General features: G+C 39.8%; 2 protein-coding genes across 4 annotated transcripts; both read left to right on the forward strand.

Annotated features, from left to right (window-relative positions):
* The first annotated feature begins 394 nt into the window (after nucleotides 1-394).
* On the forward strand, nucleotides 395-7,749 carry LOC144644094 (cystinosin homolog). The gene is made up of 3 exons (XM_078503513.1): nucleotides 395-893; nucleotides 3,755-4,100; nucleotides 7,275-7,749. The coding sequence occupies exons 1-3, from the start codon at nucleotides 414-416 to the stop codon at nucleotides 7,295-7,297; spliced, it is 849 nt and encodes a 282-aa protein (XP_078359639.1). The 5' UTR covers nucleotides 395-413; the 3' UTR covers nucleotides 7,298-7,749.
* On the forward strand, nucleotides 6,847-14,879 carry LOC144644092 (trypsin-1-like). Of its 3 annotated transcripts, none has more exons than XM_078503509.1 (10): nucleotides 6,849-7,385; nucleotides 7,740-7,820; nucleotides 8,321-8,473; nucleotides 9,383-9,418; nucleotides 10,146-10,298; nucleotides 10,465-10,524; nucleotides 10,637-10,696; nucleotides 11,822-11,887; nucleotides 12,293-12,491; nucleotides 14,158-14,879. In XM_078503509.1, the coding sequence occupies exons 1-10, from the start codon at nucleotides 7,361-7,363 to the stop codon at nucleotides 14,705-14,707; spliced, it is 1,383 nt and encodes a 460-aa protein (XP_078359635.1). In that variant the 5' UTR covers nucleotides 6,849-7,360; the 3' UTR covers nucleotides 14,708-14,879. The 3 variants fall into 3 exon arrangements, with proteins under 3 accessions (XP_078359637.1, XP_078359635.1, XP_078359636.1); XM_078503510.1 differs by having other exon boundaries at nucleotides 6,850-7,369; XM_078503511.1 differs by lacking the exon at nucleotides 10,637-10,696 and having other exon boundaries at nucleotides 6,847-7,385.
* Nucleotides 14,880-19,044: the final 4,165 nt, after the last annotated feature.

The raw sequence follows: 19,044 nt of genomic DNA on the forward strand, positions 1-19,044 counted from the left end.
CATTTTTGGCTTATTATTACCTCTTTAATGGTTTTCTCTCTTTATCTTAGTAAACATTTGTTCTGAGGTAATTTCGTACATCTATATACCTTGCGTGACCAGGAGCCTGTCAGTGACAGCTCCAGCTGAGGAAACCCCTGCTGCGGCCAAATAATATAAATAATAGGGTTCTTATTTCCAAACTCGGAGCGCAAATGAAATTTATAAAAGCGTGAAATTTTTGGTCTGATATCATCCAGACTTCATCAGTCAATGAGGCGTGGTTTTTTCAAGATGAATGTTAAGAAGTCATTTCAAAGCCTCGGGGGAGTTTAATAAAATTCTGTCATAAATTGGAGCTAAATTAAAACTAAAATTATTTTTAGGTTACGTTCGCGGCTTTTGTATACCGCAGTTTGTCTTCACACACAATCATGGCCAACACGGCTTTTCTCGTCATTTTGGCCGATGTGGCTGGCTGGGGTTATTTCTCATGTTGGATAGTATCCTTTTTCCCACAGATATACGAAAACTGGAGACGAAAATGTGTGGTGGGCTTTTCGTTCGATTCGTTAGCCTATCTTCTCCTCAGTTATGTGATGTACATGATTTACAATTTGACGGTCTTCTTCGACCCGAAACTTCTCCTTGGAAATTCGAACGAAGACAACCCTGTAAAGCTGACGGATGTCGTGTTTGTTATCGTAGCGTTTATCTTTACAAATGTCCAGGGAATACAGTGCTTGAGGTACGACCGAGGATCGCAGACAATTCATCGAAGCACTGTCGTTGTTTGTATCTGTTGTTTGCTTGCTCTGGCTGTCCTCACTGTTCTTCGCTGTTTTGGGGTCGGCTCGTGGCTTTTGGTCCTCCAGTACTGTGGATACGTGAAAATGGTTTCTTCATTCGGAACGGTAAGTTATTCATCGAGGTTCTTTTACCGTTTTCACCAGAGAAGTAAATACACCGTAACCTAGCCTGCGTAGCTAGCGGGATAAGCGCGGCTCGAGAAAAATCGCGGGCAAAGCCCTTGTGCGTGAGCGGCGCAGACGCAATTCCCTCGCGGCTTCGCAGCTCGACTCCGCCGTTAACCGTAAGCATAAGCAAAGCGCTCACTCGCGAATCCCGCCAGCTACGCAGGCTAACTGTTACCCGGCCTTGGTCAAATTGAGACCTCTCATTTTCAACCTTTGTTCACTGAGTCATGAATTTTTGAGTCACGAATTTTTGTTTGTAAGAGTTTAATTTATCTCCCCATCACATTTATTGTGAAAATGCAAATACACAAACGGAATGAATCAACCTTCCGTGTGACTACTCCAACCAAGGCCATCTGACAAAATTTTGTGCAATTTGATAAATGAAAACCTCGGACATTAAAAATAGATTTATTACAAATTATCAATCTAAGCAAGCTGCACACTACAAAAGCAATAAATTTATAACCTTTTTATTATTTTGACACTCAAACAGTATTGCTCAATTTGCGGGGTAAAAACCCGCACATAAGAATCTCATTTTTGTGGGGGCAAAGCCGCCACATTGTTAAGAACCTGTTACCCTCTAAGAACGTCTTTAGCGTAAAATCTGGAAATAGGTTCTTATTTCCTAAAATATATTAAAAATATTTACGTTTCAAGAAATAAGGTAAGTCGATATTCTGGATCCTCTTTGGAGTCACCTTGGAGACTTATCTCTCCAGTTGCAATGTAAATCAATGTTGAAAATCATAAAATATTATTGATAAAATCACATAAATAGAAATAAAATGGTATGCAAATTTCATGGAAGGAAAAGGCTGAATACCATTAAAAAAATCTATAAGCAACGATGTAAATTTCTCTTCAGAAAATAGCCAAGAACTGTAATACAACTCGGCTGGAACCAGCAATTCACGTGGCAGTGATTAACATTTTACATGTAACTGCGTTTCGGGGAGTTTCATCATTGTTCATTGCAATAGGAAAATTTTAAGGACGCCTTCAGTGTGGCTTGCGGCTCAAATTGTCGGTATACTGCCAGCCTCAGTCAACAAATAGATGCTTACATGCATGGAATGTCACAGGTAGCCAAAACTTTGGAAACCATGTCTATTGTTTTATCATTCGTACATTACATTCTCATGTTGGCTTTGTTCTATGAGTGAAAATTAACATATTTCTAAAATCGCTCGGACCTTTCCCGGGGTATCCAATCGAACAAGATCGAACCAAAAATCAATCGAACCCAATCGTCACCAATCGTTCGATTGGGTTCGGTAATCGAACAAAATCGAACATCTATTTTGCTGTGAGTTCGATTTTCGAACCAATCGAACCAATCGAACATAATCGAACACAATCGAACACAATCGGGTTCGATTTTGTTCGGAATCTTTCTCTCAGTTGATAAGTAAATCACGCAGGACTAATCAAAATCGACTTTTATTGAATGAAATAAAAATAAAAACGCCCAAATATCGAACTGAATGTCAATGTCAAGTAAAATATATTTGGTAGAAGAGAACAAAACGACGGTAAAACTGAACTGAAATGCACTATTGTTTACATTTCTATATTAGAAGGAAGGATATGGTTTCTGCCATGATTTTCACCTTTACACTCAAACAGAAGTTGCACCATTTCATTCACTGCAACACAGGCAGTTGTGTTCAATATGTGAAGAATCATTACTAGTATCCAAAACGCTGCCGCCATCAGTCTGTCCAAGCCCTCAAGGGCGGCCAAAAGCGACGTTAACAGGAGAAGAGCAATTTCCAGCATGACAACAATTACATTGGAGGAAGTGCTTAAAACATGGATGACAAAAATAACAAGTGAACAAGTAAAACAATTTTTTTCTTAAGATCGAAATCGTCGTAATAAGCAAAAAACTTGCATGCAAAATTGACTTTAGTTTCGGACGAGTACGTTGTTCGACTGCCCCAGCCGTGGCTCTTGAAATCAATCGATGCAGAATTAACGTCGCGTCGCTGGTGTGCCCGTGGCTATTGTTGGCTATTGTGCAGACAATCGCCCTATCCTGGGGTATGGCGAATCACCAAAAAAGGATTAGGGGAACGGTGCACCGTACAATATGTACGCAGTATAAACAAACAGGAGTTCGGTAATCGAACGTTCGATTGAGTTCGATTGTTGGTTGTTCGGTAATCGAACGTTCGATTAAGTTCGATTGTTCACTGTTCGGTAATCGAACGTTCGATTGAGTTCGATTGACCAAATTTTATTGTGAGTTCGATTATGTTCGATTACCGAACCCAATCGAACGATTGGTGTTCGATTGAGTTCGATTACCGAACGTTCGATTGGATACCCCGGGACCTTTACAAAGCGAAGCGTAATGCCGCACCGGCAGGTATTTTTTGCAGGTTGCAGGTTGAAACAACACATTTATTCGAGTTGAAGTTGAAAAAACCCCCAATATAAAGGCTAACCGCGAGCAACCGAAGCTAATTTAGGCGGCTAACCGGGTGCTAATTAAGGTAACCTGAGTGCTATACAGGCTAACCGAATGTGTCTAAAGCTTTGAAAATGTGTGGCAAATGTGATGGTTAATGTGATTGACATTTAATACAAGAGACATAAAACGTTTGAAATTTGAAGTTTAGCTTATGTCGTTTTTACAAACTGCTTTCTTACTGGTAGAATTTCTAGCACATTAGGCAGGGGTACAAAAATAGGCCATTTTACATTTATTATACTGACCTCTCAGAGTGAGTTTGGTGAGTTACAACAGCTGACGCATGAACTGTTTGATTTTTTTCTCATATTTTTAGAATTATCCTCAATTGTGGCTTAATTTCAAGCGCAAGTCGACAGTCGGATTTCATATTGGTGGAGTGCTCCTTGACTTTGGAGGTGGAGTTCTTAGTTTGCTACAAATGGATCTGTACTGCTTCATTGAACACAGTAACGATCAACTGACTGGAAACATTCCCAAGATGGCCCTGGCTGTAGTTTCACTTTTATTCGACATCATCCTTATCTTGCAGCATTATGTTCTCTATTTTGGAAATGAACACAAGGCCAGTGAAAAAGAATCATTGCTTGGAGGCGCGAACCGGAAGGCTAACTTGTACACCGTAGACGTCAACGCTGAAGATAGAGATTTTCTGCCGACGAGTTAGTCTTTCTTGTAACATGTTAGGTTTTCCGTTGGTGAGCACTCCCAATAGGAGGGAGGCTCCGACCGAAGGGGGTACCTTTTCAGCCTAAGGGCTGAGGGGATCATTCTCGTCCCCAGAGCCGCTTGTCCCCCTTAGCGGGCAAAGCCTGGGGCACAAGGAACTTGCAAGCGGCTGTGGGGATGAGCATGGGTAGGGATTTCACGAGTTGAAGTATACTGAAGGGAAGGGAAAACTGTTTCTTAGGTTTTTTTAAAGGACGTTTCAAAATATCTAGAACAGACCTACCGAGCGGTCGATTCATTTAAGTTTTTAAGGGGTTATTCAAGTGAAATATTAAGAAAAGAGATGCAGTACCCGTACCTAGGTATGTGAAAGGGGTACTATTTTCCTATCGAGGTATATGAAAGGGAACCTTTTCAGTCTGTCGGTTTGTGATTGCTAGAGAGGTTAAAAGGAACGACCTTGCTACTATGGAAACTGATTTATCAACGACACAATAAGCCTACCTCCACCCTGCCCCCCTTTCCCGGATGTTTTCCCAATTTTTTTCCATGGCTACACACACAAGGGTCCTTATCATGCCCAGCAGCTATCATACTAGCTTGAGGTCTCAAAAAGAACAATCATGCTGCTAATTATTAAAGAAAAGAAATATGGATCAATTTGTATGTTAAAATAATTTTATGAAGAAACAGTAATAACGCTTTAAAACATAACCGGAATTTTTTATTCCGTGACGTTTTGAGATATATGGAGGCTACAACACACAGGTAGGCGATAGGATGTTTCAGACGTGATGTTTACAGAAGATCGTCAATAAAGCGTTTTTGTCCTTTGTCGACGTACATCAGTTTCTACCAAGCGATTAAGACAACGTTTACAAGCTTGAACTCTTGGGAAAGAGAAGAAAGAAAATACTAATAAAAACAGGAGGGGGCTCTATTAATTTTTTTAGATCATGATAAGTATTGTTTATCGTCTTGTATCAAAAATGCTGAACAGGTCTCTGCAATATTTTTTTTGCTACAAGTTGCGTCAGTTTTATGCGCTGATCAAAATTAAAATTTCGCTAATAGCTATGAAAACACCAGCAAAAAATTGTATAAAGTACGCAGGACAAATGCTAAATGGACCAAGATTAATATTTGAATAACTGCTTAAAGAAATATTTTCCATTCTATCTTTTTTAGCCACTTGAAATGTTTTTGCAGTTTTTTTTATGTTTAAGTGCGAGTAAATTTCAAGTGTGCCATTTTAATATCAGAGTATCAACCTAAATTTTAAAACAGCACTGTTTTGAAAATATTAGTGTGATATTTATTTCCGTCTCCCTTGAATATTCTTTGGCAAGGAAAGTGATTGCTCAGCATTGTTAGGACTCCTGGAATATCTTGGATGCTTGATCAACGGGTATCTCTTCCCCACCTCTCGTGTCCCATGATCTTGTCGCAAGTACTCTTTTGACCTCTTGGTGGAAAACCGTAAAAAACCTTGAGGAAGGGAAAAAATTTTGTAGCACGGGAAAAAAATTTGCTATTTCAACTTTTGTCTTAATGTTAAACAGGTCTCTCGCAGTATTAGTGGCGTACGTTTTGTTTGTTGAACGCAATTGAAATTTCGCTAATATATAGCTGTAGAAACATCAGCTAAAAATAATATATAATACACAGGTATAGATGGCCATGCTAAATGGACCATTATTTGAATAGCTGCTTAAAGAAAATGATTTCTTTTATTTTAATATTTTGCTCCTGTAAATGTTTCTTCAGATGCTCTATGTTTTTCAAGTGCAAGTGAATTTACTTTGATGTCCATTTTTGTTGTTATAGTCTCGCCATAAAGTCGGCAGTAAAAAGCTCTAGTGTTGCCAAGTTCATGTGATTGATGAACCTTTAACCACCAAGCATGGGTAAACAGATTGGTTCCAAACATTGAAACAAGACCGCCCTAAATCCTGTTGTCTTAAACCTTATAAACTAAGATTTTTTACATGAAATAATAAAAAAGGCTAAGGTGTTACTTTTCCCTCGAGGCAAATTCGTAATGGTCCACACTTTCAAACAAACTTGTTTAAACATTTTTCTTTTGTGAACAATAAGAGCGTTCTCTTCCCTTCCTCACATGTCCCGTGATCTTGTCGCAATACTCTCTTAGGGCCTGTTTATATGGAGGAGAGTTGTCCCTGGTAGGAGGGCTACCCTCTCCCCCGAGCTATCTTTTGCCGAGCGTTTATATGAAAAAGTTGTCCCTGTTGACCGAGCCAAAACTTGGCCCTCTTGGTTCAAAAGACTGGCGAGAGTTGTTTTGAAACTTCTATTATGTCTGCCTTTTTTTATTAAGGAACGCTGAAACATCGACCACGACCTTTTCTTGGACAAATTTACCGGCGACTTCGATTTAAATGTATCTGCAATTTTGTTTTTGTCGACTGCAGCGTTTGCGCATGCTCTGTATGTGTCAACTTGTCCCTGGTAGGCTAGGCGAAAATAACCAAACTGTTTATATGGAAAAAAGTTGGCTCGCTCCCCAGGGTCACCCTACCTTCAAAGCGAGTGACCCTCCACCCAGGGTCGCCCTGCCCCCCGAGCCAACTTTGCAATTTCTCATATAAACAGTTCGCAGCTATTTATAAAGAAACGTATGAAAAGCTCTCTCGCCCGGGGTGGCTCGGTATGGAGGGTAACCCTCCTACCAGGGACAACTCTCCTCCATATAAACAGGCCCTTAAGAATACTTTTGACCTCTTAAAGGGCCTAACATAACCACGTGGCCGAAATGCCTTTGCCGTGCTTACGAAAACCTAGAGAAAGGGAACAAATTTTGTAGCACGGGGGCGGGAAACATCAATATAAATAAAAACAAAGTTTGCTATATTGACTCTCATCTAAATGTTAAACAGGTCTCTCGCAGTAAGTGGCCGGTGTAAGTTCTGTATGTTGAGCGAAATTGAAATTTCACTAATAGCTATAGGATCACCAGCTAAAAATAATATGAAGTAAACAGGTAAATGGCCCTGCTAAATGGACTTTTATTTGAATAGCTGCCTCGGTAGAGAAAATGATTTCTCTATATTTTAATATTTTGCTCCCGGCCTGTAAATGTTTCTTCAGATGCTCTATGTTTTTCAAGTGCAAGTGAATTTCTTTTATGTTCTCTTTTATTGTCATAGGTTCGCCACAAAGTCGGCAGTGAAAAGTTCCAGTTTAGCCGAGTTCATATGCTTCAGTCGACGAACTTAAGGAAACTGTGGAGGGCATGAGGAGGGTTAATAAGCTTCCAAGTAAATGATTAGTTCCAAACATTGAAACGAGACCGCCCTAAATCCTGTTGTCTTATACCTTATAAACTTTGGTGTTTTGTTTATAATCCAAACATAAACTAAGGTGTTTCTTTTCCCTGAAGGCTTCTTCTTAATGGTCCACACTTATAAACAAACTTGTTTAAACATTTTTCTTTTGTGAACAATAAGAGCATTATTTCTGAAAAGCGGCAACTGTTCCCCCCACTTACGATATTATACAAACTAAATGGTTCTGAAGTATATACAAACACGACTAAATAGACTTCATAAATACAAAACGAGTACGTTTACTATAAAAAAACTAACACCGTTCCTGTTTCTACGCATTTTCAGTTGTGGATGAATCCAGAACAACGAAGATGAATATCGTGGCAAGCTTGTTGCTATCTGCGTTGACATACGCTGTTTCAAATGGTTTGTATTGTATTTCAATCAGCTAACTAACTGAATTCAGTAACCCCATTTTAAACGATCTGTTCTTAGGTCGCTAGTTAGTAATCTTATGATACGAGCAAGTAGCAAATTTTACCGAAAATGCTTAAACCCTTCCTTCTTCATTTATCAAATGAGCAGACTATCTCATCCAGGAAACTTTATGTGATTGAAGCTCATTTCTAAGCTTGTCTTAGAAGCGACTATCAAATACTTTAAACGTTTGTCTATACAAAAGCAGCTTGACTTTATGTCAAAGCAAAATGCGCTTAGAAAGTGACAAATTTCATTAAGGAAAAAGAGTAGCTTAAAACATCTACGATTCAGCTACGGACCTTCATCATTACCTCTCGATCGCCCTTCAAAACACCATCAATTATCCCTACATTCTAACTATTCAGAATCTGTTATTTTATTTTATTTCATTTTGTTAAAATTTCTTTAAAAATTTTATGGTAACACATTTTAATACTTTTTTTTAGGTTGTGACACCGTCCTGACAGAAGCAGGAGCCTGTTGTGTTTTCCCGTTCGAGTACAATGGTGAAAAGCACTGCGAGTGCACCAGCAATAATTGGTTTCGACCGTGGTGCAGTTTGACCCCTTTCTATGCGGGAAAGTGGGGACATTGTCCAGGTATATCTATTTTTTAGTATAATTTCCAGAGGTAGATATAAAAATGAGACATTCTGATTCATCGAGAAGCTCTGGTTTATGATGCGCTAGGCGGCGAAACGGAATAAAACATTCGCTTATTCGAAAAAAAAATCGACCTGGATTTGGGTATTCTGCAAATTGATAACCAAAGCTTTTGGACCAAAAATATTTTCCAGGAGATGTACGTTCTCAAGGTATAAGAATTGATCGCAAACACGGTTGTTTTGGATATCTCACGCGGGCGTGAGAAATTTAGTAAAAAATGAGCATATAATTATGCAGACCCATCTCGTTTAAAGAATTTAAATTTCTTTGTTTGAAATTTAGTACAATTGTTTCTTTAAAAACTGAAATCGTAAAGTCGTCTCTTTTCAAGATATACATAAGGCAACAGTAAAGTAACAAGCACCCTTCGGATCAGCTACCTTTGTATATTTGTTACTATTTTTATTAAAAATAAATATTCTTTTCCATTACACAGCTATCAATCAACAACGCTCCAGTTTAAACTGTATTATACGCGTAAAAAAGTCCTCTCCTTTCCTCCCCCTTTCTCTACTTTTTTTTCTTAGTTTCGAATTTTCTGAAGATGAAGCTCTAGAGCTTTAATAACTTTGTTACTTTTGGTTCATTATAAAGAGGGTCTGGGTAAGAGTATTAGACATCAACTTGCAAAGGCCCAACACTCTATCTCCTCCTCTCCAAATTGTTCATGCTAGCTAAATGATTAATAATATAGTTGCTCAGTTATTTGGAGGATTTAGGCCAATATACATGGTAATGTGTGTACAGTCATTTTGATAACAGTTTAGGGGTTAAATCACATAAACTGCTCACTGATTCGTTGTTCTTCTTGTCTGATTGTCTGCCATTATGATTTCTTTTTAGATGATCAGGCAACAACTTCTCCTCCAACTTCTTCAGGTAAACTGACATTCAAACAAATTTATGAGTCAAGCTTGTTGTAAAGGAAAACAATATATGTATCATAAAGAAATTAATCTTTCCAAAACGCCGAAGGATCTAAACGGCTGCTTGCTTCTTATAATCGGACCAGACAGACAAGGTTGTTTGTTGTGATTTAGCATTCGAAACTGGTTGCACTCATTTAAATGATCTGTTTTGGCTCGCTAGCACTGTAATTCTAAGTACTTTAATGATACGGGAAAGCAAACCGAAAATACTTATTGTAAAAATGTTACTTTTACATTAAACAGCGGATTTTCTTAACTCATCCAGGAATCTTCAACTGAATAAAGCTCGTTTTGTAAGCGTACCTGAGAAGCAACTAAAAAATTCTTAATTTTTTAAAAACAAAAACAGCTTAAATTGTGATCAGAGTAAAATATCTTGGGAGAGATAAAAATCAATACAAATTTCGGGAGGAGAAAGTAAGGATAAATTGTCGAAATTAGGAATGAAAATCAAAAAAGCTCTACGGTAGGTTGACCTACCGATAACAATGCTTTCATCACCTCCAATTCTTGATTTCGTCATAACATCATCAAGCAATACGTTTCTAACTTTGGTTATTTTTCTTACAAATAAAATGGGGAAATATTGACAAAAATACCGGGTTTTTTTTTATAACGGTGAAGTGTTTATGTTATCTTATGACTCAGTTTAAACGTTGTCTAATACTAATTTATAGGCTGTAACACCGTCGAGACTAAAGAAGGAGACTGCTGTCATTTCCCGTTCGAGTACAAAGGTGAAACATACTGCGGATGTACCAGCAATAATTGGATTCGACCATGGTGCAGTTTGACCCCTATTTATGAAGGATTGTGGGGACATTGTCCAGGTATATATAGTCCACTCCATTCCACTTGATCTCCTCCACTTCAAACTTATATATTGTAATCTATTAATTCGGAAGATGAATAATAGACGATGTTAAAACATATTAACTCTTTATCAATTCGAAGTTCGTCTAGTGTGATCGTGCGAAATTATCATTTGGTTTTTAGATAATCAGCCAACAACAACTCCTCCAGTAGGGACAACCACCGCTCCTCCAACTACTTCAGGTAAACTGATGCTCGATCAAATTTATTAGTGAAACGTCTTGTTAAGGAGAACAATACGTTATTCGATGTTTATGTGCTTTCTGATCGTGCAACATTATCTTTTCATTTTTAGATACAACTACTACAACTACTCCTCCAGTAGGGACAACCACCTCTCCTCCAACTACTTCAGGTAAACTGATGCTCGATCAAATTTATTAGTGAAATGTCTTGTTAAGGAGAACATTAACTAATTCGATTTTTATGTAGTGCGATTGTGCAACATTATTTTATAATGAAATGATTGATTGTGTAAGCAATTGTATTTTTAGCCTGAAAAAAATTAAGGCTACAATGGAATTTTGAACCTATGACTTCCGCGGTACCGGTGCGATGCTCTTTCTAAGAAACAGGAAAACTTATAGCCCATGATGAATGCCGGGAATTTTTGTGGAATACAACCAGTTGAATAGTAAATAATCACTCCTGTTCACTTCATTACCTCATTTCCATACACACCCATTCCATTAACTACTCCTATCTGGCAACAGAAATCCGCACTTATTCCCAACCAAGACTAAGCACATCAAATAAGCACGGAATCTTCTTAAAAAGATATGCCTAGATCTTTTCTTTAAAGTTCCTGAGGACATATCTGTTTCTATGGGGGCATGAACTCGCTTATTCGCTGCGTTTGTTTCAATGTTCTTATTAATAAAACTTTTTTTTAAAGATAATAATTAACTTTTTGTCAAGTCATATTTCATTATTCGCTGATACTATTGTAAGGTTGATATTTTCTAGCAACGGTAAAAACAATCACTCTTCGGATCAGCCGTGTATCTGTAAATTGGTTTTGTGGTTAATTACTATATTTGCTATTCAGTGACACATTTTCTTTCAAAACGTTGATTTAGATTGATTTTAAAAAGAAAGAAGTCAATTTTTTACACTTAAGTGAGTCATGTTTTCGGCCTCTTACTTATTTTGCCATAACAAAACTTTTACAACGCTTCAATGTAAACTACATATTACGCTATAAACCGCCTTACCCTTTTCTCCTCTCTACTCTACTTTTTTAAGACTCATGATAGTTCCCTAAGGATGAAGTATTAGAGCTTTAATTTGACATTCTCGGTCCATTATAAAGTGGCTCTGGGTAAAGGTATTTTGTATTGTGGCTCAGTTATTTGGAAGTTATATTTTTAGAATCTAGGCAGTCATAGTGGTACCAGTTGATGTTTAAAACATATAAACTGTTCACTGATTCTTAGGTTCGTCTTGTGTGATCATGCTACATTGTCATTTCTTTTTTTAGATAATCAGCCAACAACTGCTCCTCCAGTGGTGACAACCGCCGCACCTCCGCCACCAACTACTTCAGGTAAAATGATTCTTAAACAAATTTATGAGTGAAAAGCAATTTATCTTTCTAAGAAAAAGACAAAACACCGAAGGATCCATCGACTGCAGCTGTTTGCCTCTTTATATAATCGGGCCAGACAGGCAAGGTTTTGAGAAATGCTCTTGTAGCATTAGAATTGGTAACAGTGATTAAAATGTTTCGTTAGCAAGCGAAATATAGAACTGAACTCAGATTTTCAACCAAACCTTGTCAAATGGTTGATTACCTTAAGGGGACTTAAATTGAAAGCATATCATGTGCATGTGCATATTATGTGCTTTTGTTAATGACGCTTAAAATTCTGCGCAGTAAGGATGCGCAATGCAATACAGGGTAATGACCTTAATGTCGTCATGACACTTTCATGTTCTTTACTGTTATAAGCTACCAGCTGTGGTTCCAGGTCCGCCGGTACTCGTATCGTGGGTGGTACCCAGGCCCAAAATGGCAGCTGGCCATGGCAGGCTATGCTGGCCCATGCTGGAGGATCGCAGTTCTGTGGTGGATCTATTATTTTGGAACAATGGGTGTTGACAGCTGCTCAATGTGTTAGTGGTAAATCTCCAAGCCAGATTGTTGTAAGGTTGGCGATTGTACTTTACGTGGTTGTTTAGGTAGACTAGTGAAAGGAAAGTTAGGCGGGAGTCGCAGGAAAGTTTTCATCAATGATAACAGAAGTATAATAACAGAAGCGCTGCAAGTGGAAAATCAAACAAAACCTTTAATTAGGTCATGCAATTCTTTTCAACAATTTTTTAATTTTTTTAACATTTTTTATTAAATTTATTGGGAAAATGACATAAATATGTACATAGTTAAAAAATTAAAAATTAAAAAAAGGCAAGGGTATTTCCCAAAGGGGAGAGCGCGAACGGCACGTGAGTACCGATGCGAGGCGCTTTCCGAATTAAAAGTTTATTTAGTACAAATATACCTATTTATACCATGCCATAGAAAATACAGCCAATCAGAATACAGGAAAGCCGTTGTATATTCGACGATATTCAACCCAACCTTCCCATCGTGCGCTGCGATTGTATTCGCGACGAAATTTAGTAAGCGTATTTTCTATGGCATGGTATAAAATAGTTACACAACACTTTCTCGTGGTATACTATGGAAAATCCCACTTGTCACTTGTATTTTCTTGGTACACACACTCGCCTAAAGGCTCGTGTGTATACCAAGAAAATATAAGTGACTCGTGGGATATTCCATAGTATACCACTCGAAAGCGTTGCATAACTAGTATTTACAAAGAAAAATAAGTCTTATCGGCGTATGTCGCGTGTCGCAGGTAAAATGTCGCGGGTCCACAAAATTGGCAAAGGTCCGAAAAACTAATTCCTGTGACAAGACATTCCCTGACTGCGGACCAAGTACGGGGATAATCTACATCCAAAACTGAGTTTAAGAAAGAAAAATAATGTTTTATTAGAGAAGTTAAGGATATGAAATCAGTCTAGCTGAAATCAAACTCCATGGATTTTGTAGGAACGTGGTTGAATTCTTACTTTCTTATGTATAGTGTTCTTAGACTGCACAGTTTACATGACTATTATCCCAAAAAAGGAAGGGGAGAAGCAACACTCCTCAAGTGCATAAACTGATAAGCCATCTGGCTAGCCTTCCTATAGGTACAAACACGGAAACGTTGTACGCGAGAGGCAAGAATTGAAAATATTTCCTATTGAAGACTTAATCAGACTGCTATCGTCGAGAAAATATGCTGCTCACTTCAAGCAAAATGTAATATTCAAATTAGGCTGATGATTATGATCATTATTAAATAATATTTCTCAGCTAAGTAGTGGAAATCACTGTCTGATTCTATCTGTACTAGTGCTTTTACGGAGTTTAAGAGGAAAATTCAGCGTTTTACCTTTGCTTAGACGTTTTTATTTTCTAATGATATTTAAAAATTATTCACCGAAATGGAAGCTTTTCACCGATACTGAGGTGAGAAACTGTTTTAGTATAAACCAGACCAGTAAAAAAGAAGGCTCATAATGGCGAATTTGAGCGATTTGAAGAGTTTTGCGCTGATTGTTACTCCACGTCAGTAGTAACAGTATTTTGAGCCGCAGAGACGACGAAATTTACAATTGGGGTAGATTTACGTTTATTTTTCCCCTCATCCTCTCTTGGTCCCTTTCGTTGTTCTTGTACCTTTCTATATATTTTGAACTACCTTTCTTTATTGGCGGTTTTTTTTTTATCTAATTGTGTTTATTTTGATGTACATGTAGGATGGGAGCCTACAAAATCACCGACATTGCGCAAGAACTGCAGGTTGAAAAGATTATAGTGCATGAGAGTTTCTACCCTGATACATTGGCTCACGACATCGCGCTCCTAAAGCTGAAGACCAAAGCGACACTTGGCACAAGTGTCGGGCTGGTGTGCCTCCCTTTACCCGAAATTGATCCAGGCAAGACATGCTACATCACAGGCTGGGGAACATTAGAAGAATGGGACGGGACATCCCCACCTGCCCTACCAGACTATCTTCAGGAAGCGTCAGTACCAATCGTTGCCAAGGATGAATGTATTAGTTCGTATAGTAAGGTCGGAATAAGTGTGGATGGCCCTTCCATGATCTGCGCTGGTTTTGAGGAGGGAGGAGTGGATGCCTGTCTAGGTGATAGTGGGGGTCCCTTGGTGTGCGAGTCCAATGGCAAGTGGTACCTCGAGGGAGTTACAAGCTGGGGGTACGGTTGCGCTACAAAAGGCTATTATGGCGTCTATGCCAATGTGCGCTACCTGACGAGCTGGGTCTATGAGAATATAATAGAATAGAGTAGAAACGTGTCAAATAACCACTTAGTTCAGGATCGGAAAATCCTTACAAATTTGGGGACACGAAAGAGAGGAAATCATGTACTAAGAATAACCTCTCTGTCATGTTAGATTATTGACGCTTTGTGAAGTAAAGCAAATTTAAAACATGTAAGGTAGAATAATAAAGAAAACAAGAGCATTATTTTGTGTTCAAGGCTTTATGTCTAGTACTAATAGAAAAAATTCAACCCAAGCTTTGGAAGACGAGAGAAACGGCATAAAATAACACGTTACAAGCCTTGATCAAACCTTTCCGTTTAGGAGTTTTAGTGACATGCGTAATCAAACGTTAATCATACCTTTCCCTTTATTTCATTTTCATTTTCTTTCGATCACCCGACCTTAATATCTATAAAATCTTAAACTTTTTTTAGATTAAAAAAAAAGACTGTAACACTACTGTCACAAGGCGCAATAATTCGCTCTCGTAAAAGAACTTGGTAAAAAAAATTCTTCCCAAATTTAGAGACTGAGATCAAACTAGAGAAAAAAAGTAGTCTTCGCAAAATAGTTACCACTGATGGGAAAATAACAAATAATCCAAAAATAAATAAATAAATAAATTTTATTTGTCACTCCAATAAAATGGATTTTCAGTAACAGTTACAATAAAAGCTCTAAATATGTAAAAAATACACCGTTTTTAAAATTGAAAAGTAGCTCTATCCCTGCCAGTGATGCCGCTGCAAAAATGATCTATGAAACTTTCTCGAGAAAAAAAAAACAAGTCCACCCCAACAGCTAAACAAAAGTTATCAGCAAAGTACCTGTTCCATTTCGCGTTACAATTGAGTCAAAAATCAGAGAATTTTAATACAAGGTTCTAAACAATATCGTCTTTACTAATGAAAAACGTATTCGTCTCGGTCTGGCTCAATCTCCAAACTGCACCTTTTGTCAAGAAGAATGGGAATCCCTCGAGCACTTCTTGGTCATTGTAGTATTCTTAAAGGCCACAAAGGCCAGCAACTCGATCTCACAAAGTAGCACTGTCACATACGCACTAAGCATACAAAACACAATCCTTCGCTTGACACGTGACCACGGTTTCCCGCGCTATGAGAGTCCCGGATGTCTATACAAATGTACAACACTACATCTCCCCTTTTCTTCGCTTATGAACTCTTAGTGAAAGCTCAACAAGATAATGTCAACAATGTCCCATGAGGCAAATAGGGCACTCTTATAAATGTAACATAATCAAAATACTGTCACTGCAGAAAACTTTTGTTAACGTAGCAAATAAAAGTTTCTGTCACTACAAAATGGCAACCACCCTTAGGTGGTGACATAGTCACTGAATCTGTCCGGGGGTCGGGTAGCTCTCCCCGATCTCCTTGGTGCTATCTGTGTCTGGATTGGACTCTGGTCCTCCACTGGAACAGCGCTTGCTCTAATCTCCGGGCTGGGTGTGGGTTCTTGCCCACACATCTGCTCACACGGTACTACTGCAGGAAGGCTTGGTTTGCTTGACATGCTGGATGTTTCGCTTGTATTCCACACCTTGAGGTGATTTTAACTGGACCTGATCCCCGTAACGTGCTGTCACCTGATATGGCTCTTTCTCGTAGTTTGGCGACAATTTGTTCTCCTTCCTCTTCTCCAGTAACACAAGATCTCCCTCTTGTATGCATTTCTCCGCTGCTTGGTGCTTCTTGTCAACATGGTCTGCACCGATTTGCTTTTTCTCTGCATCATGATCTCTGGCTTGCTGATATCCCAGATTCTCAGGTTCCTCCAAATCAGCAACTTCTGGCAATTTAGTGAACATTTTTCTCCCATACAATAATTCTGCTGGGCTTTTGCCAGTCGTTACATGCGGAGTGGAACGATAAGCCAGTAGGAACTTGTTCAACTCTATTCTCCAGTCTCTCTTCTCGGCATGGGCAACTCTCATTGCTTTTAAAAGGGAACGATTTTGCCTCTCGACTTCCCCATTTGCTCTTGGCCATAGTGGGGTGGTCAACCTATGCTTGATGCCCATTTCCTCCAAGTATCCTTCCATTTCTGCGGACACCAGGTTGGCTCCGTTGTCGGTTCTCAAGGTACTAGGTACCCCATATCTAGAGAACTGTTTATCTAAACACTTGATAATCACTCCAGAAGTAGTGGATTTAATTACATCGACTTCCACCCATCGGCTGAAGTAGTCCACTAGGACCAGCAAATATTCTCCCGTTGGCATGGGCCCAAGTAAGTCCAGTGCTACATCCTGCCACGGCCTCTCTGGCATCCTGGTTGTTTTCACTGGTGGCGTGATGGTCTCCTTTGTGACCAATTGACACCCATAACACTCTCGGCACTTCTGATCCGCATCCTTATCAACACCCGGCCACCACACCTTAGACCTCAGCCTCTCCTTCATTTTGACTATCCCTTGGTGACCCTCGTGTGCAAGCTCCACAACTCTCTGCCTCAGCGCCTTGGGTATCACAATCCTCGTTCCACGCAGGATAATTTGCCCAATGAAAGTCAGTTCGTTACGCACCATCACAAATGGCCTCGGACACTTCTCCCAGTTTCCGCTGATGAGGCAGTTACGCACTGCTTGCAGCTCTTCATCCTCTGCTGAGGCACGCTCTATCTCTTGAATTTTGACTGCTACGGGGACTGCTTGAAGGGCAACCATCCGAACATGCTCATCGTCATAACGACACTTCTCTGATGCAGGGATCATTGTCAAACGTGACAGGGCATCTGCAATATTATCTCTTGATGCAACACAACACACCTTATAATTATAAGGCTGCAGTCTCAACACCCAGCGCTCGATACGCGCGGATGGTTTGGATCCTCTGGAGTAGATCACCTTCAGGGCCTCGTGATCTGTAACCAAATCAAAGGTTTGCAACCCGTACAGGTATAAGTTGAACCGCTCACATGCCCACACTAGTGCCAACGCCTCCTTTTCCGTCTGACTGTACCTCCTCTCTACACTGCTCAGACCCCTGCTGGCGTAACAAACAGCTCGACCCACACCCTTCTTTTCCTGTACTAACACTGCACCAAGGCCCACGGGACTCGCATCAGCTATCACTCGAGTGTGTGCATCTTTGTCGAAATAGGCTAGAACAGGTGCACTGGCTAACTGCTGTTTCAGTTTCTGAAAAGCCTTTTCCTGCTCACTGCCCCATACAAAGGGTACTCCCTGCCTGGAAATTGCCCGTAGAGGCTCTGCGATGGTCGCAAAGTTGGGAATAAAACGTGCACTGAAGCCAACCATCCCCAGAAAGCTTCTAACCTCTGTTGGCGTGGTTGGGCGGCTGGACTCAAGCACAGCACGTACTCTCTCTTCAGTGGGACCAATCCCGTACTTCGATACCAGTAGTCCCATGAAAACCACCTTGTCCATTCGGAACTGACATTTCTCTGCATTGAGGGTGAGGTTCTTCTCCTCCAATCTCTGCATCAATCTATGGAGATTCCCGTCATGCTCCTCATCGTTCTTGCCATGTACTATCAAGTCATCCGCAATATTCTGAACTCCGCCAACATCTGATATCACTTGCGTAACTATCTGCTGGTACTTTTCGGGTGCAGAGTTTACCCCGAAGCTCAATCTCTTGTACCTGAATAGTCCATCATGTGTGGCAAATGTGGTTATGTCTCGAGAGCCCTCATCTAACTCTATCTGGTGAAATCCAAGACGGAGGTCCAATTTCGAAAACACTGTACTGCCGTTGAGATTCTCCAACACTTCATCCAAAGTTGGTATAGGGATCCTTTCGCGAATAATAGCTTCATTTGCCTTTCTCATGTCCACACACAACCTGATATCCCCTGATGCCTTTGGCGCAATCACCACCGGACTAACCCACGACGTCGGCCCATCTACCCGCTCCACAATATCCTTGGCAATGAGGTCTTCTACCTTCGCAGTTACCTTCTCTCGCAGTGCAAATGGAACACGCCTTGGCTTCTGAGCTATCGGTGTCACATCTGGGTCAACATTTAATTTCAACTGGTAGTCCTTAAGTTTACCGACACCAACAAACACCTTTGGGTACTTAGCCTGAAGGGCTAGGGCTAGGTCCTCTCTGACAACATTGCACTGCACAGATCCACCACTCGCACCCAAACCGATTCGTAGCAGACCCAGGGCCTTTGAAGTTTCATGACCCAGCAGACATCTTCCAGTCTTGGTCACCACTAAGTGTGAATTTATCTTCTTGTCACCCGCTGAGATCTCAACTTGAACCTGACCGATTACTTCTAGCTCCTTTCCACCATATGCATACAGCCGCTTGCGGCAATCTTCCATTTTCGCAGTAAGGCCTTAAGTTCCTCATATTCTT

The sequence above is a fragment of the Oculina patagonica genome, chromosome 2, assembly GCF_052425735.1.
Source record: "Oculina patagonica isolate OP01 chromosome 2, crgOcupat, whole genome shotgun sequence".
NCBI classification, from domain to species: Eukaryota; Metazoa; Cnidaria; class Anthozoa; order Scleractinia; family Oculinidae; genus Oculina; species Oculina patagonica.

Coding starts and splice junctions, on each gene's coding strand:
- LOC144644092 (XM_078503509.1), top strand. CDS start 7,361: ATGAGGAGGGTTAATAAGCTTCCAA. Junction 10,525..10,636: donor CGCTCCTCCAACTACTTCAG/GTAAACTGATGC, acceptor TTTCATTTTTAG/ATACAACTACTACAACTACT. Junction 11,888..12,292: donor TCCGCCACCAACTACTTCAG/GTAAAATGATTC, acceptor TACTGTTATAAG/CTACCAGCTGTGGTTCCAGG.
- LOC144644094 (XM_078503513.1), top strand. CDS start 414: ATGGCCAACACGGCTTTTCTCGTCATTTTGGCCGATGTGGCTGGCTGG. Junction 894..3,754: donor TGGTTTCTTCATTCGGAACG/GTAAGTTATTCA, acceptor TCATATTTTTAG/AATTATCCTCAATTGTGGCT. Junction 4,101..7,274: donor TAGAGATTTTCTGCCGACGA/GTTAGTCTTTCT, acceptor TTATTGTCATAG/GTTCGCCACAAAGTCGGCAG.